At 31.1% G+C, this 18,995-nt stretch overlaps 1 protein-coding gene across 1 annotated transcript; it reads right to left on the bottom strand.

Moving 5' to 3' along the window:
• Nucleotides 1–11,453: 11,453 nt before the first annotated feature.
• LOC124918011 (cucumisin-like) lies at nt 11,454–15,566 on the bottom strand. Its single transcript, XM_047458279.1, has 10 exons — nt 15,471–15,566; nt 14,348–14,439; nt 14,139–14,233; nt 13,823–14,069; nt 13,109–13,622; nt 12,914–13,014; nt 12,569–12,787; nt 12,377–12,488; nt 12,060–12,273; nt 11,454–11,980 (listed from the first exon to the last, which is right to left on the bottom strand). The coding sequence occupies exons 1-10, from the start codon at nt 15,564–15,566 to the stop codon at nt 11,454–11,456; spliced, it is 2,217 nt and encodes a 738-aa protein (XP_047314235.1).
• Nucleotides 15,567–18,995: the final 3,429 nt, after the last annotated feature.

Genomic DNA, 18,995 nt, shown 5'->3' with positions numbered 1-18,995 from the left:
GTTTTTCATAATTTTTTCATTGAGTTTATTCTCATTTGTAATCTTGCCCCACTTCATGAGGAGTGACCTCGCACATTTAAGCAGCCGTTCATTCTTAATGCAGTTCACCCATTTCTTGTGTTCTTCGTAGGAAATTCGTCTGGTTCTTATCAAAGTGTTTTAGCTTCTATGTCAACCTACATGTATATGTTTGTCCTCCTATAGTACGTGTTCGCAAAAATAGATAAAATTATGTGTAATGTTTTTTTTGGGAAATATTAGACTACTCATTTTTTTCATTTTGTAAGTTGGAAAAAGGTTAAACTAATAAAAATGAGGAGTGGACATTCGGAATATTGTGGTTTTTAATAAAATGTTATTACCTAAATAGTGTAATAGATTTGTGTCGGAGCAAAAACTTAAGCTAAATTGTTCAGATGCATGCAAGTATGGTGAATATAGTGTTGTTTTTGGCACAATTAGAATCCCACATCGGAAGAAGATGGGAGTGAAAGAAGTTTCTTAGTATATAAAAGAAATTATATTCACAATTAGTATAAATCCCACGTCGTAAGATGATGGGAGTTGGGGAAGTTTCTTAGTGTATAAAAGAAACTCTCCCCTCTTTGGTTTATTGTACCCAAAATTTGTATCTCTTCTTCCTTATTAATTGATAGCCTTAGTGCTCGGAGACGTAGACAACATTTTGGCCGAACTCCGTTATCAAATTCTGTTAGTGTTTTTCAGTTTATTTTCTTCTTTTGTGTTTCTGTCAAGAGCTTTTCCTAACAAGTGGTATCAGAGCCGATGGTTCGTCCTTGGCATGGTGGAGTCTTCAAAAGGGGCGTCAACTCCTTCGTCATCCTGGACGAGGACACCAATGTCGAATTTGAAGTTTGCGGTGGAGATCTTTGATGGAACTGGGCATTTCGGCATGTGGCAAGGTAAGGTTCTAGATTGTATTTTTCAGTAGGGTCTAGATGTTATTATTGAGGTCGGAAAGCCAAATGGTATAGAAGAAAAGGAGTGGAGTATCATGAATCGGTTGGTGTGCGGAACAATTCGATCGTGCCTGTCCAGAGAGCAGAAATATGTTGTGTAGAATGAAACTTCTGCACAGAAACTGTGGCAAACATTGGAGGATAAATTTCTGAAGAAGAGTGGTCAGAATAAGCTCCTTATGAAGAAGCGACTGTTCCGGTTTGATTACCAATCAGGTACTACTATGAATGAGCATATAACTAAGTTTAATGAATTAGTAGCAGATCTGTTAAACCTTGACGTTAAGTTTGAGGATGAAGATCTTGCGTTGATTTTGCTATCGTCCCTTCTGATGAATTTGAACACTTAGAAACAATGTTACTTAATGGGAAGGAAAATGTTTCTCTTGATGCTGTAAGTTCTACTTTATATAGTTATTAATTGAGAAAGTAGGATAAAAGGAAAATGAAAGTAGGTACAGCAGATGAAGCACTGATGGTTAGGGGACGTCTGCAGATCAAATAAAAAGGAAAAGAAGAAGATCTGAAAGTAGAGTTGCTAAAGATGAATGTGCTTTCTGTCGTGAGAAAGGACATTGGAAGATTAACTGCCCAAAGTTGTAGAAGAAAGAGAAAGATTCTGAAGATGCGAATGTTGCAGAAAACAAAGGTGATGCAGATTCAGAATACTCTTTATCGATGTCACACTCAACATCACATCCTGATGCGTGAATATTGGACTCACCCTGCACTTATCATATGGCACCAGTTTGAAAGTTTTTTTTTTGACTTTAAGGAGTTAGATGGTGGAGTTGTTTACATGGGAGATGCTAATACATGTAAAATAAAGGGGATAGGTTCAATCAAGCTGAAGAATGATGACGAATCCACCAGAATTATTAGAGATGTTCGGTACATACCGAATATGAAAAAGAATCTCATTTCTTTGGGGGCCTTGGAATCGAAAGGCCTACATGTGAAATTGGAAAATGGAGTTCTTAGAGTAATATCTGGAGCGTTAATGGTGTTGAAAGCTATCAGAAAGAGAAATAATTTGTATTATTATCAAGGTAATACAGTTAATGGGACAACAGATGTATCAACTTCTGAGAGCAGTAAGGAGTTAGAGGCATCAAAGTTATGGCATATGCGATTGGGGCATGCTGGTGAGAAATCTATGCAAACTCTTGTCAAGCAATGATTATTGAAATGTACAAAATTTTGTAAGTTAGATTGTGGACATTGTATTCTGGGAAAACAAAAGCGAGTAAAATTTGGCACTATTATTCATAACACTAAGGGTATTTTGGATTATGTGCACTCAGATGTGTAGGGACATGCCAAGACTCCTTCTCTTGGAGGTAGACATTATTTTGTTACTTTTATTGATGATTTTTCCAGAAGATTTTGGGTGTTTACTATGAAGAACAAAGATGAAGTGCTTGAGATTTTTCTTAAATGGAAAACTCAAGTTGAAGACGAGACAGGAAGAAAGATCAAAATTCTCCGGACTGATAACGGTGGAGAATACAAGAATGTTCCATTCCAGAAGTTATGCCAAGAGTGTGGCATAGTTCGACACTTCACAGTCAGAAAAACACCACAGCAGAATGGAGTATCGGAACGTATGAACAAGACATTGGTGGAGAAAGTTCGATGTATGATGTCTAATGCTGGGTTAGACAGGAAATTTTGGGCAGAAGCTGTGTCATACGCTCAATATTTGGTAATCGCCTACCATCATCTGCACTTGGTGGCAAGACTCCATTAGAGGTATGGTCTGGAAAACCTGCAACTAACTATGATTTTTTGCATATTTTTGGTTCTACTGTATATTATTATGGAGTTGAATCAAATTTGGATCCACGAGGAAAGAAGGCTCTTTTTATGGGATTTACTACTGGAGTTAAAGAATATAGCCTCTGGTGTTTGGATGCAAAGAAAACCATTATCAGTAGAGATGTTACTTTTGATGATTATTAAATGATGAATAAGGTAACACCAGACAAGAATGATTGTACTCCGCAAGAGGTGAAGTTTGAGCAGATAAAGATAAGCTCAACTGTAAGTGACTCTCTAACGACAAACGAAGAGTCAAATGAGGAAAAAGTTCCAACCCATGAACCTTCACAACAACGTGAATCAATTGCTGTGAACAGACCAAGACGGGTTACTCAAAAACCATCTCGGTTTGTTGACATGGCGGCCTATGCACTTCTAGTCGTAGATGATGTTTCATCCACTTTTTCAGATGTCAGTCGAAGTACTGAAAATGGAAAAAGGAGAGGTATTATAGAAGATGAGATGCAATCTATTCAGAAGAATGAGACATGCAAGTTGACGCATCTACGAAAAGGAAAGAAGGCTATTAGTGGTAAATGGATCTTTGTTAAGAAAGAAGGATTTTCCGAAAAATTTGACGTTCGTTACAAGGCAAAATTGGTAGCTAAAAACTACGCTCAGAAGGAAGGAGGTGATTATAATGAGGTACTTTCTCCTGTTGTTAAACACTCTTCCATTAGAATTTTGTTGGCCTTGGTAGCGCAGATGAATTTGTAGCTAACTCAACCAGATGTGAAGACCGCAGACATACACGGTCATTTGAACGAGAAAATCTACATTTATCAATCAGATGGATTCAAAGTTGATGATAAAGAAAATTGGGTTTGCAAGTTGAACAGATCATTGTACAGGTTGAAGCAATCGTCGAGACAATGGTACAAGCGACTTGACAAGTTTATGATGGAGCACAAGTACACAAGAAGCAGATTCAGTTCATGTGTGTATTTGCGCAAATTGAAAGATGAGTCTTACATCTATCTATTCTTATACGTTGATGATATTTTGATAGCATTAAAAAACCAATATGAAGTTGATAAATCGAAGGCTCAATTGGGTAGAGAGTTCGAGATGAAAGACATGGAGAAAACCAAATATAATTGTTTAGATTTGGTAAACATCTTCCGCGTTTGAGTCGGCGCTGAAGAGCGTCAATTGGAAGTACTGAAGGTTTATTTTTTAATATTGAAGATTAGTATTTGAATATTGTGCCAAGGTGGAGATTTGTTATTTTTGGCACACAATTAGAATCCCACATCGGAAGATGATGAGAGTGAAAGAAGTTTATTAGTATATAAAAGAAACTACATTCACAATTAGTATAAATCCCACATCAGAAGATGATGAGATTTGAGGAAGTTTCTTAGTGTATAAAAGAAACTCTCCCCTCTTTGGTTTATTGCACCCAAAATTTGTATCTCTTATTCCTTATTAATTGATAGCCTTAGTGCTCGGAGACGTAGGCAACATTTTGGCCGAACTCCGTTATCAAATTCTGTTAGTGTTATTTCAGTTTGTTTTCTTCTTTTGTGTTTCAGTCCAGGGTTTTTCCCAACATATAGGTCTAGTTGATACACCAAGAAAGCATATAGTCTCATGAGATGTAACATGTGATGGTATCTACAATAGTCTTTAGGGAAGATTCGTTTTTCACTATGTCTGATGGATATTTGATCCATTTTTTAGATAACACTTGGTGTTACCATATGTAGAGATGTCTTAGTCAAAACTATATTTTATATTCGGTCTAGTAATTTTGTAACATGTACTTTCATGTCGATCTGAATGAATCATCCTTTCCATGGAGGTAAATCTTTGCCTGGATATCAAGTGTTCATCACGGAAGGAAGGACTCAGTAAGCCGGGATCACTAACTAATATAAATCTAATTAATACTAATATAATAGAAAAGAATTGTCTTTCACTTTCTCTGTTAGGCAAGAGGATATCAAGTTAGCTCATCACAGAAGAAATTATCACTCACTAAGCCAGACTAACTAATACGAATCTATCTAATATTAATAGAATAGAAAAGAACTGTATTTTCTGTATACTATCCCCAATTTCGTTGTTACCGTGGGATTTACGCAATCGATCGGATCATTATAGATATCCTTTTAACAAACATAGGTCATCGAAAGGATCTCGGAGACTCACCAAAGCACGAAAACCAGAATCTTTCAAAAAAAAAAGTCAGATAAATTATAAAAGATTGAATAAAGAGAAAAACATGCCCTAACATAGTATTGTTCATGATTAGTAATAAGAAAGTAAATCCGCCTGCCCCGGATACTATGGCGACAAGGTTTTGGATTATTATAATGTTAGACATTATTACATTTTGTTCAACAAGATCATCTTTGTTGAAAAATATTTTGCTAGTCTAATATGTACTAAAATCTCTTTAGTTTGAGTGTCATTTATGGTGATATTTTGAAAGTAAGGACAGAGTTAGGATTTAAAATTTACCCTAACTAGAATTTAATAATTTCAAACAAACAAAATATACCTAGGTTACTGTTGCTAAATCCTTGTAGTGACGGAAAATATCAATAACATTGATATTTTCCTGTCGTTATTGTCATTTACATGCAAAATAATTTGATCGGAAGAAAGGTATAGTCATTGATAGAAGTTGATGTATTTGTCCTAAGGAAGTGGAGATATCTCTCAATTTTGTTTGTATTGTTATTATTATAAGAGTATATATTTGGAGCATTTTTTGAAATTTGACCAATGAATCATTTTCGTGGACAGTTGGTTGTTGATGAGAGAAATAGATTGGGACAACTAAAAGAGTGAGACAAAAAAAATCGATCTTTATCTTTATTATTTTCTTGTGTAATGTCTGATTAAAAGTAAATCGAAAATATTTAATAGACAAAGCAACCTTATAAGAATAATTCACCTTAACATTATCATGACATCGTCTTTATTATATTTATGGTGTAGTATAGTATATTCTTATAGAATTTGTCAATTTATTTTATAAAATCGGATACAAAATAATTTAATGTAAGGATCGATATCTATATATTTATTAATCCAGACCAATTCATTATAATAAGTTGGAGAGCATTTCTTGAATCAGCCATGTTTCAAAATGATTGGTATTGATTATTAAAAAAATAAAAAAATTATAAATTAAGAAGAAACATAAGAAAATACAACTATATAATTAAATTCATAAGGTCTTTTTATATTAAAAGTAAACTGTGGGTTTGTTTGATCTTGTTTTTTTAAGAAAAAAATATTAAACAAAGTTGATTATTTGAGTTATTTAGTTGATAACATAAATTATATTAGAATTTGATATTTATAATATTGTAAATAATTAAATAGTTATTTTTATATTTTAGTTGAATTGAAATGATTTTGAAAAAAAGAAGAGGGTTATCCTTATATTCCCATCATTAATCATGATGAATAGTGGATACATGGTATAAACTAGAAAGTGGTAAAAAAAATAAAGAACTGTCATCATTAGTCCATCACATTACAATTAAAAAAAAAACTAAATTGTGATTTTAAATTGTTCAAAAATACTTTCTTCATAATCAAATTGCACAAATGAAGAAAACAAAAAAAAAATGATGAATTATTCTAAAAATATTATTAATTATTATAATGTGAACAAATGTCAAAAGACCTGAAAAACAAACAAATCAGGAGTTCAAAGTCATAACAAAATAACTAAACAAAAGATTAAAAGAATGTTAATAGAACAAAAGTAAACACAAAGCAAAAAAAAAAAAGATAAAGGTATCTATATTTCTCAATGATGTAAACGAAAAGATTCGGAAAGTCAATTCACAACTTAGCCATAGTCATGAAAACATAGTTAAAACTGTTACGTAAATAATAAATTAGACGTCGTTTAAAACTGTTAAGACAAAATATCATCTTTTATAACTTTAACAATAAAAAAGATCCAAAATGTAAGATTTAAAAGAAGAGATTTGAAATTTCAATTGTTCCAATAAGAGGCACAATTTGTCAATTCGTCATTTCATACTACATAAAATAAATTTTAATCTTGTTATAGAATAGTTATAAATTTTGATTTTTTTTAATAATGTTTTTATATATAATACTTATCTTATTATTGCAATTATATTATCTTTTCATTAATTTTATGTTTCAGCTCATCTAAGTTGAGTTCAAATTGAAGTAGGAGTGCTTCTATTAATTGTAAACTTTCTTGCACAAATACAATTTCATGTATTCTCGTCAACAACTAGATATTAAAATTGTTCGAAGGACTCCTGGTTCGATAAAAGAAATTGTTGATCGACAAGGATGAATGCAAATGCATGCTAGCTTGGACTAGGCCACAAATATGTAATAACATATTCTCGTTTTATTCCTCTCAATTTGTTTGTATTTCTTGTATTCATACCTCATGGTGTAAATAATTTTTGCTTACCATTGAACTAATTGTATAAACTCTCACCAGAATATTATGCCTGGGAAATTATAAATAAAACAATGCATGCAGGGGCCGAATTTGATCCCCGGTCTCTTGCCTCTTTCTCTCAAAATTAGCATCCAACTCATGACATCCTTCCTATCTCTATCTCTACTTATATATCTTCTCAATTTTATCATTGAACTTGCTAAAGTTTCCTTATCCACTCATAAGGCGCTTCTCGAGCCTAGCCACAGTAGTCCGAGCCTACCTTCTGTGTCCTAACATTTGGATCCATCGAGCCTGTGGCAAGCCTCAAGCGTCGATCTGCGCCCGAACTGGACCTATCAAACATGTGTAGCACTCAACAGTCTCCCTTAAGGCTCTACTTGCTTTTTTATTTCATCATTTTAATTCTCAATTTAAACATCTAAACATTTTAGAAAAATTCCAAAAAAATAGTAAATGATTAAGAAAATTTTTCTTAACCAAAATAAAAATTCAACAATTTATAGCACACGTTTAAAATAATTCTCAACGTCCATCACCTTCGTGATATCATCACTTGAACTCTATAACTCTAAAAATCACAAGAAAAATTCATACATGCATTTAATATTTTTCTAAACAATTCTACACGGCAAATTATGGGCAAGTTTGGATTTTATGTTTCTTCTTATGCTCCATCATTATTCAAACTTCGTCTATCACTTTCATTTTCAACCTCGTCTAATACTATGAACATCCTAGACTATTTTTTGGAACGAAATAAGCATAGTCCCTATAAACTTAGACAACAATCCTTACGCGAACACTCAAGTTTTTAAGCTTAAACGTGTAAGAATCTTCATGTTTGAAAAGGCCAACCATTTCAGAGTATAGACCGGATGGGCGTGCGGGCTATAGTGTCATGGGCCTTTCCCACATATCACCAAGCACTGAAGTCTCTAAACGAATATTTTCTCTTTACTAATTTTAAAAAATAAAAAATTAGGTATAGACTCAAAAGTCGAAAACCGATCAATAGTTCGACCATTTTAAACTAGTCTATTTCCTAACGCATCAATCGATCGACACTATACAAACCAATCCCTCCATTTTTTACATGTACATTTTTTGATCATGGGATGCTCCGTTGGCGTTTCGTATATATTTCGACCGCGTTTGGTGACTCGTGCCTTAGACGTTAGCCTAGACATTGGGTTTTCCATTTGGTCAGTTGGGTGTGTGTCTATGCTCCGAGTGACTTGGGGCTGGTTTGATTTGGGCCAAACGGATATAGCTTCTCCTTTCTTTCTTTTTTTTTCTTTTTTATTTACGCGCAAAATATTCAAAATTAATTAATAAAGATAATTTTTTCCCCCTATTTTACTTATTATTTTATCTATTTTAAGACTATTTTTAATTAATTTTGTATCTAATTGGCTACAAAAGTTTTCCAAATAATTATATAATTTATTTAAGCCCTAAATTTTAATTATTTTTGGATTAATATATACAACATTTATTTTCTAAAATAATTATTTATTTTATTTTTTAACCTTATTTTAATTATTTTGGGTTTATAATATAAAATTTTACCTAAATAATTATTATTTCATTTCATTTAGATTTAATAAATACGATATTTATTTAAAATAATTATTTTATTTTTCACTCTTATTTTAATTATTTTAAATTTAATGAATACAATATTTTTCCAAAATACTTATTTAAAATTTATTTTTATCCATTGATAAGATTATAATTTTAGATTTTAATAACTCGAGATTATTTGAATTTTTTTTGATAAATTAGGTGAGATAAATTTTAGTGTCTACAATAATATTTTGTTAATTATTTTTAATATTTAGTCATTATTTTTTACTATCTTAATTTTCATTTTTTTGGATAGCAAAGAGAAATTCATATATATATTCTTTAAGTTATAATATCCACTTAATTGGTTAAATAAAATCGACTCCAAAGACTACATATTTATATTTTGTCTACTTCATAAATAACCAATGCAACAATATTGATATATTTATAACTAAATTTCACTCTTTTTTTTTCTCATTCCAGATACAAATTAGATATGAGGTTAGAGATGAATCAGGAAATACATTGTTTTTTTTTACAGTCAATAAGTTGGTTAATTTATCTATTTTAGATTATTGTAATTATATCTGAATTGTAATAATAATTTGTCATTGTCATTATCATATATGTCATCGTGAAAGATTGTATTTTATAGAAGTGTTTGATCCAAGTTAATCACTCATTTTTCAATAGATAAACATATTTTGGATGTATCTATGTTGGTAGTTTTATACAAATTTGAAACGTGACTTTTATATTAAATTAATTTTTTATTAGGAGAGCATCAACTTCTGACAATGTTATTGAAGATTTTATTTTTCAATTTTATGTCATCAAATAAATTTGTTTATAATATTGTTGTTTAATATGTTTAATGTCTACGTTATTAAAACTACAAACAAATCTATAGATTCTTGCTCGACCATTGACAATTTACTATAACAAAAACGACAGTAAATTTAATTGTTTTTAGTTTTTATTTTTTAATTTTTAATTTTGTTTTTTCAAACTTTTTTTAATTTATATACGCACACGAGCATTTTGCTACTTTAAATTAAAGATATATATATTGTGCAGTCACAAGGAAGAAAAAGAGAATAGAAGAAAAGAGAAGAAAACACAATAAAAAAGAGAAAATATCTTTGAAATTAATAAAGAGAATAAAAAAGAGAAAATATCTTTGAAATAAAAAAGGGAAGAAATAGAGAAAGCAAGGAAAAAAAAAGAACTCTTGTTTCTTTTGTTGTATTTTACTTATTTATATATTATTTTTAAGCTATAAAATATCTTATTTTATTTTATATACTAACAAATAAGTAATATATATTTTAAAAGTTAACACAAATATTTAGATGTCTATTTTTTACTAATTTATTTTTCTGCTTTTTTTATTGAACTTTTTCTTATTTATTTTTGTAGGGAAAATTTCAATAAAAATAAATTAAAAATATTTAAAAACTCAAAAATAAAATAGTAAAAAATATTTAAATTAAAAGGAAAAATTAAAAAATTATTTAATTAATAATGTATGGGAGGATTGAGGAATAGTTTTCAGGCATTGGTTTATGGTTTCATTTTGGTGTCAATTTGCATAATTTGTTGAATTCTCTCTATTTTAGATTACTATGATTTTTTTGGTTGCGAAGGAATGCTAGGACATATGGTTTATTTCATATTGGGACAATGGATAGTCAAGTGTCCTTTTGGTCATCATGAATAACCGAGAGATATGTGAAAATTATTTTGGTATGTAGATTGACATGATTTTCTTTGTAGTCGGTTCGGAGTTCTCTCAATGTGTGTATTTTTTTTAGAGTTGTGTTGCGGTGTAAGAGTATCCATCCTAACTCTATATTCACATAATCGACACCTTACAATTCGAATATTTAATGAAAAGTCTCGCATTTAAAACAAAACAAAAAATAAAGTTAATGAACAATGTATTTCAATTTATTAATCATTTTTCTATTTAATAACTCTTATGTAAAATTTGTTGCAATTATAATAGGCTATAGCGTTTACTCTATTTTCCACTTGATCTATTTTTTTTTTTTTATATTCTTTCTTATTGATATTCCATTGAGTTCTTTAAGGGCAAAAGACCTCTCATCATATGGATAAATTATCTAAATGAGTGTCTAACCATAATTTACATATTTATTAACCATAAAGATGTGGTATAAGATATGAGTATAGAATAAAGAAAATGGTATAAGACATGAGTATGTATAAATCTCTTTTTTCTTCTTTCTATTTCTATTTTTTTTTTATTATAGGGAATTAATGTAACCCCACATAAATATAACCTCATATTACATTTATTTATGAACCTCTTCGTTTAGAAATAATAGTGTTAATTTCATCTTTATTTTTGGTGCTTATGGCTTAGTTGAGGAATCTTTGTTTGTGATGTGTAAAAACCGCATACCTAGGTTTTTTAAGAGAAGTTTATAACAATGTCCGACACAACCAATGCATAAAAACATGCCTTCAAACTACAATAAAACTTGAAATAAATCACATATTGAAGTTTAGGTTAAAACATCCACAAAGATATAGCATAACACACCACACAAACATAGGTTCTCGAGAACATATAATTACCATAAAATCACATCTTTCCAAGTCTCCTCATTCCTTCTTTTCCTTACTTTAAGTCATACTTTTTATGTTGTAGAAAAAATAACAATAGGGCTTCTCACTTTGTGTGTTGCGTCTACCCATGACAAAGAGGCAGAGACAAAGGTGTCTATGGACAATGTTCCCTCAACAGTCACCGTGAATGACTGAGTTTGTCCGACACTAGAAAAAGACAGTGTGCTGGGCACGACTTGTATATTCAATGTTGCTGGAGTAAGAACCTCGACACTGTAAGTAGATGATGCCAATCCCACGTTGGTAACTCTTCTATTGAATGTGACGTTAAAAGGAGTTGAAGATAACACGCTGGCAGAAAATGAAGGCAGGTTCAGATTCAAAGAAGTATCACTCCCAGAACTGGAGCAAGTACTAGTGTCATCCGTAACAATTTGCAACTGCCTGTCGGTGTAGCCTTGCCCGCACAAGAACTGCACATAGTCCGCTTGATTGGCATCATACACAAGACCAGGATTAAGGGCCGCTACAGGGTTTATTTGACCTGATCCATAACCAAATTCTGCTAGAGGAGTTGTGTCTGGGCTCATCTCAAAGGCTGTAAGAGAATTATTTGAAATTTAAGGTTTCTATATATTTAATTAAGCTTCTCAAAAAATGTTTATATATATATATACCAGTGGTCATAAGAGCGGATTTTATTGCAGCAGCAGACCATAATGGATTGAAGGTTTTGACATAAGCGGCTGCACCAGTAGCATGTGGGCAGGCCATTGATGTGCCCGATATGATGTTAAATGGAAGTCTTCTAGTATCTGCTTGTATTTCCGTAGGAGAATTTCCAAGTGTCCATGCTGCCAAGATATCAACACCCGGCGCAGACAAATCCGGCTACAACAAAAAAAAAACATTTTCACAAAGATCAAGCTTCCTCCTCTTTAACATTATGGTAAAAAATACAAAGGTTATAGACAAAGAGGAAAACTTATAAAACCTTGAGGATGTTAGATGATAAAGGATTCGGTCCCCTGGATGAGAAGGATGCAGTATATGGCGCAATTCCATCAATAGCTTCATTACTCTTCAAAATACTTGCAGTTGGATTGCTGTTTCATAAAAGCAAAAATCAAAGAACAAATTTATAATTGCAATATTTTAGAATTCATCTATAGTACTATATGTATACCTTGCTGTGCTAATATAGGTCAGGATGAGGCTTCCTTCGACACTGCTAACATAAGTTGTAGGGAGGGCAAACACCCTGGCGATATCTTTGGGTCCATCTCCTCGTATCACCATACCAGCTGCACCAGCCAAAAGAGCTGCTTCCCCTAAATTTAATTGGTCACAAACGATAATCTTACCTTTTACCAATGTCGGATCTAGGGAGTCCTTTTGGCACAGCCTGCAGTGTAGTTCAAATATTGTTAGTTCACACAACCATTCATGTTACGAGTGTGAAGATTCGAACTTTTCCAGTGAACAATTTATGAATCAATTTGTATACAGATTTAGAATCCTTTTGCAATACCTAGATACAGTACCAGGAACATTCCCTGTTTTATTTGGCACATTACCAGCATAGACTATAGGGGAGAAACCATTTGGAACAAAAGTGTTCACTGTAACTCCCTGCGTTAAAGAGACAGAATGAATAATCAGATCGATGAAAGCATAGTATCCATGCTTTGCTGAAACGAGAAGAAATGATAGTGAAAGGCTTCACCTGAAAATTCGCAGCGTTACCCAGTTGCAAACCGGTAAGGAATTTACGATCAATAGTGCTTGCTGCAACTGAAAGTGCCCATGGAGCAACATTCGAGATAGTTCCAGATGACGGACCTGAGTTTCCGGCAGACATTGACGTAAGAATTCCTCTTTTCATGGCGTGAAAACTTCCAATAGCTATCGAATCACTGAGATAGGGTCTAGCAACGGAAAATCCGATAGAAATTGATATTATGTCGACGCCATCTGTGATGGCATCATCAAATGCTGCGAGGAGGTCGGCGTCTGAGCAACCGTCGGACCAACAAACTTTATATACGGCGATCCGCGAAGACGGGACTCCTCCTCGAGCTGTACCGTTGGCGAGACCGGAAAAGCTTGCCGAAGTAACAAGGTCGCCGGCGACAGTTGAAGCTGTATGAGTTCCATGACCCTCAGAGTCTCTTGGAGATTGGATGTCATTTTCGCCGAAGACTCCATCCATTTTGTAATACTTTGCTCCGATGATTTTGCTGCATTAAGATTGTAAGACCATGCTATTAGTCCTTGTAAAGTTTGAAATGAACTGATTATTTTAGAATAAAAATCATTTGATGAAAAATTAATTATTTTTGTTGTTTTGGTCAAAGGTTCAAAATAAACTTAGTAGTTAAAAAAATTATAAAAATGTATTAATGATAAGATGATAGTTAACTTTTCAAATAATACTTACTTATTACAAGTGAAATTGGTGAATACTCCACATGAACCTTTCCACTTAGTTGGTGGGGATCCGAATCCTATATCATTAAAGCTATCGGACTCGGGCCATATTCCGGTATCAATTACTCCAACAATGGTGTCACTTTCAACGGTTGTAGCTCTTTGAACTGTTTCAGAAAATCCCATGAAATCCCATGATCTTGTCGTGTGTAGTTGATTGATTTTATTGGGAAATACAGACACCACTCCTTGCATGGCTAATAATTATATGATTAGATCGATTAACATAGAGTTTGTATATATTTATAAGGAATCAACGAACTTACATGAAATTAGTTGAACTTCATCACTTGTTAATCGAGCGACAAAACCATTAAAACTGTTTTTATAACTGTAAATAATTGATGCCGAAGATGTGCTGCTCACAAACAAACAAACAAAATGAAACTAAAATAGGATGGCATTTATATTAAACTATAAACAAATAAAATTGATTTTTTATATTACAAAAAAGGGCAAGTATTAGTTACATTACCTGCCAAGAGCTTTTTGTAGAAAATTCAAATGTAATAAGGATGTTGGAATGCCCAATGTTAGTTTTAACTCTCCCAAGTACACTATATACTCCTACATAGGCATAATAACATGTTATTATGTAAATATGACAATAATTAAAAATAAATTATGAATTACAATTTCAATTCTTTTAAACACTGTTTATATTCTCACCAATATATTTTAAGATCTTTGTTAATTCTACTAGGTGTCTGTATACTAGTTTGTTATAATAATAGATTTAACACTTCTAACTTTTAAGTTTAATGTTTTTGTTTCTTTAATATAAAGTTTTGATATATTAATTAAACTGTTTTATATTATAAATTAAATGATTAATTAAAATAACTCTAGTATAATTAAAAATATTAATTTAATGTTTGAAGTATACAAAGTGTTTGTCAGATTCATACAATTCTATAATTTTGAGACTATTGAGAGTATAATATTTAATTTAAAAGTAATAAAAGGAAAATATGAAACTACTGACTTAATCTGAAAAGAACCATATTGTCATCCAATTAGAAGTTAGTGTGACATTTTATATATATAATGTTAACCTTTGATAACTTTATTTAAATCACACTACTAAAATTGGTTTGTATAACATGATTTGTAAGTGTGATTTGTTATTAATTAGTAAACATAATTGTCAATATTTTAATCATTTTCTTGCAAATTCTAATAACATTTAGAATGAATAATAAGTATTGTTAAAATTATTGCGATATAAAAGATGAAAATTAGTGGTAAATTTTCTAAATGAATCTTGTAGCTTTAGGCTAAGCTAAAATTGATGTGAAATTTACATCCATTTTTTCTTAACATGGATTGTTCTATCAATGTGGTACAATTTAGGTCTACATCCTACAATCAAGACAAAGAAATCTATATCATTGTTATATGCAACTTAAAATAAGATCAAGAAAAGCACATAACTATGTTAATTGGGTTTTTAAGGGATTCTAAGAAGAATCACTAATACTTGTATCATTGGACATTAGATCTATATGAAAATGATTCTTACATAGAATCCCCTTCAAACAAGGCCTAAGAAAATTTATCGAAAATATTAAAATGGAGTAAAGAGTAGAAATGCATACCTGTCGATCTTGCCCATGAGTATAGGGAAGAAGAATGGCAAAGAATATAGATAATCCAAGAACAATTGGAACAATTGAATTTCTTTTTGTCAGCATCTTGTGAAATGTATTTTGGTTTAGTTTAGCTTGGAAGGAGGTACTTACTTATATATTTATATATAGGAGTTAACTAAATAATATTGTATAATTGCTTAATTTTTAATAAAGAAAAAATAGCTCTTAACATTATAGCTAGCACGACATATAATTTATTGACATTTTAAAATCAATTGCAAGCCTGTTTGATAATTATTTTATGCAATTTATGATTTGTTGGGTCATATATATGATTAATTGGAATAAACGTAGATATCAAAGTTAAAAAATTGAAAACAAAATGGATTGTGTTGCTATTTGAGAATGGGTCAAACATAATATTAAGTTATTCTACTTGTAAATTTGTTTTTGCTTTATTTTGATGTCATTATTTGTAAATTTGTAATTCAATTGCCATTTGTGCAACTTAGGGTCATATTTATATTTATATAAGAAAACAAGGTAAATTTATATTTGAATTCAGGAAGATTCATTTTATATGGAAACATTAATTTATTGAAGCAAAAATACATTTATTAAGAATTTATCAAAGTACTTAGGTTAAGCTCATAATATCAACGGTGTTCTTATTCTTTTACTTTAGTTATAATTTTTTTTATTAAACGTCTTATCAAAAAGATTGAGATATCAGGAAAGAAAATTAATAAAAACAACGAAAAAAATCAGAGTAAGTTCACGAATCAACGCGGCATGTCATGTGGGTACAAAAGAGAAAATGTTAAAAATGTCCTGAAACGCACGTGTATAAGAGAGAGAAAATTAAAAATGTTCCGAAACGCAGCGTTTTCGGGACGTGAGGACAACCTGACAGGCCACGTCGTTTTCATTGACTTACTTTCGCTAATTTTTTCGTTGAGTTTATCCTTCCTCATCATAACAGTACCAAAAATATGATAAAACCATGAATTATTACATTATTTGTTATAAATTATATAAAATAAAATCATTCAAAAGTATAAAAAGATGACTCAATGCTCTTCATTAAAAAAAACAAAGATCAAGGTGGATAATAACTCTTCTTGAAACCCCTAGGCCAAGTGTCCCTCCCCTTCAGCCATTGTAATTGATCAAACTATAAATCTTATATTGTCTCATTCTCAAACTTAAATTTAACAATGTTTTTTTCTTATTTAGAGTGTGATTTTTCATAATTTTCTAATACTAATTGAGTTTATTCTCGTTTGTAATCTTGCCCCTTTATGTTTATGTGAAGTAATCTCTCTTAATTAATGAATGCAGTTCACCTATTTATTTTTTGTGTTCTTATTCTTATCAAAATTGTTTTTACCTTCATGTCAAACTACATGATGTATATTTTTGTTCTCCCATCGTGTGTGGTCACAAAGATAGATAAAATTAAATGTAATTATTTCTGAAAACAATAGACTACTCGTTTTTATTTATTTTATGAGTTGAAATAAAATTAAACTATAAAAAACAATGGTTGGACATTCAGGTTATTGTGGCTTTCAATAAAGCCTTATTACTTAAATAGTGTAATAGATTTGTGTCGGAGTAAGAACTTGAATTAATCATATGCAAGTATGGTCAATATAAGTCTAGTTGCCAGAAGTCTTATTGTCTAGTGAGATTTAAAACTTGGGATGATATCTACACCATGTGGAAGAGTTTTGGGGAACATGTTTTTTCACTATGGTAATGGATATTCTATTAGTTTTTATTACTATTTGTAGAGATGCCTTAATCAAAGCTATATTTGACGTTCGTCTAGTGATTTTGCTAGCGGATTCAGATATAAGAGAAGAATGGGCGGATACTATGCAGTACCGAGCTTTTGAATAATTTCAATGTAATTATTACACTTTGTTTAATAAGGTCATATTTGTTGAAAAAGATTATGAGAGTCTAATATATCTTCTAAGATATCTTTTTAGTTGGAGTATCATTTATTGTGATATTTTGAATATGATAGATGTATACGAAAGGGTATAATCATTGATAGACGTTATCACTCTAATGTCTCGTCCAGGTCGAAGAAGTGAAGACAGACTCTCAACTTCGTTTGCATTGTCATGTTAAAGTACGTATTTGAAGTCTTTTTTTTGGAATATGACCAAATCCAATGAGTTTTGATGTGGGCTGTTGTTTCTTAGAGGAATGGACGGGATGGCGAAAAAACGGGACTAAAAAATAGGTCTATATTTATGTTATTTTCTTATGTAATATCTTATTAAAAATAAATCAAAAATATGTAATAACCATGCAACCCGTTAAAAATAATTTACATTATCATGAAATTTTCTTTATTATATTTATGGTGACTATAGTAGTCTTATAGAATTTGTCAATTTATTTTATAATACAGAATAATTTAATGTAAAGATAGATATCTATTTATTTATTAAGCTTTACCAACTCATTATAGTCAGTTGGGGAGCATTTCTCTTGAATCAGCCATGTTTTCAAAGTGATTGGTATTAATTATAAAAAAAAAGCTTTATAAATTAGGAAGAAACATAAGAAAATACAATTATATAATTAGATTCATAAGGTCTTTTTATATTAAAAGTAAACTTTGGGTTTGTTTGATATTGATTTTTAATAAAAAAAAATATTAAACAAAGTTGATTATTTGAGTTATTCAGGTCATGACATAAATTATCTTTAGCATTTGATATTTATATTAATACAAATAATAAAATAAAGTTATTTTAATATTTTAGTTTATAATTTAAATAATTCTAGAAAAAAGGGTTTTATTCAAACCACCAAACGTAACCTAAATATTCCCATCATTCATCATGATGGATAGTGGATACCAAGTATAAACGAGTAAGAATAAATAAATAAATAAATGTCATTATTAGTCCATCACAATACAATTAAAAGAAAAAGTAAATTGTGATCTTAAATTGTTCTAAAATACAGCTTGCTTTAAATATTTTTAATCTTTTATTTTTTTGAACTGCACGAACGAAACGATTGGCACGAATGGAATGATCGATAAGATATCAAGTTCACGGTGTGCTTGTTGTGTTCGCGGTTGCTAGTCGTTTCGGGTCTCTTTCGGCACAATCGGTAAGAACGACACGAACATCACGGTAACTCTAATAGCTATCTAGGTTGTTCATTTACATGCAAAACTTGGTTGGAAGGTTAGGGTTTCTAATTTACACAGTTCTGTAATAGTTAGAGTTTAGGGTTTAGGGTCACACCTTTGATATAACGCTTCTAGCCAAAACCATTTCAGAAATGAAGATTGTTCTCTCAAACGATGGCAGCTCTATCAGATTGAATGGGAAGAAGAAGGCCCTAAAGCCGCATTTCATCTTTTTAAACGATATTGTGGCGAAAGCTCTTCAGGCCAGGGTAGGTTCGTTCGACCTATACAGTCAGGACCGTTTTGACTATATGATGGTTGTTTCTAAATGTATGGAAATCAACTGGGCATCTACGTTATTCTCTAAT

This window comes from Impatiens glandulifera, unplaced genomic scaffold, assembly GCF_907164915.1.
Source record: "Impatiens glandulifera unplaced genomic scaffold, dImpGla2.1, whole genome shotgun sequence".
NCBI classification, from domain to species: Eukaryota; Viridiplantae; Streptophyta; class Magnoliopsida; order Ericales; family Balsaminaceae; genus Impatiens; species Impatiens glandulifera.
The sequence above is the reverse complement of the archived record's forward strand: the minus strand, read 5'-3'. Positions and strand labels throughout refer to the sequence as shown.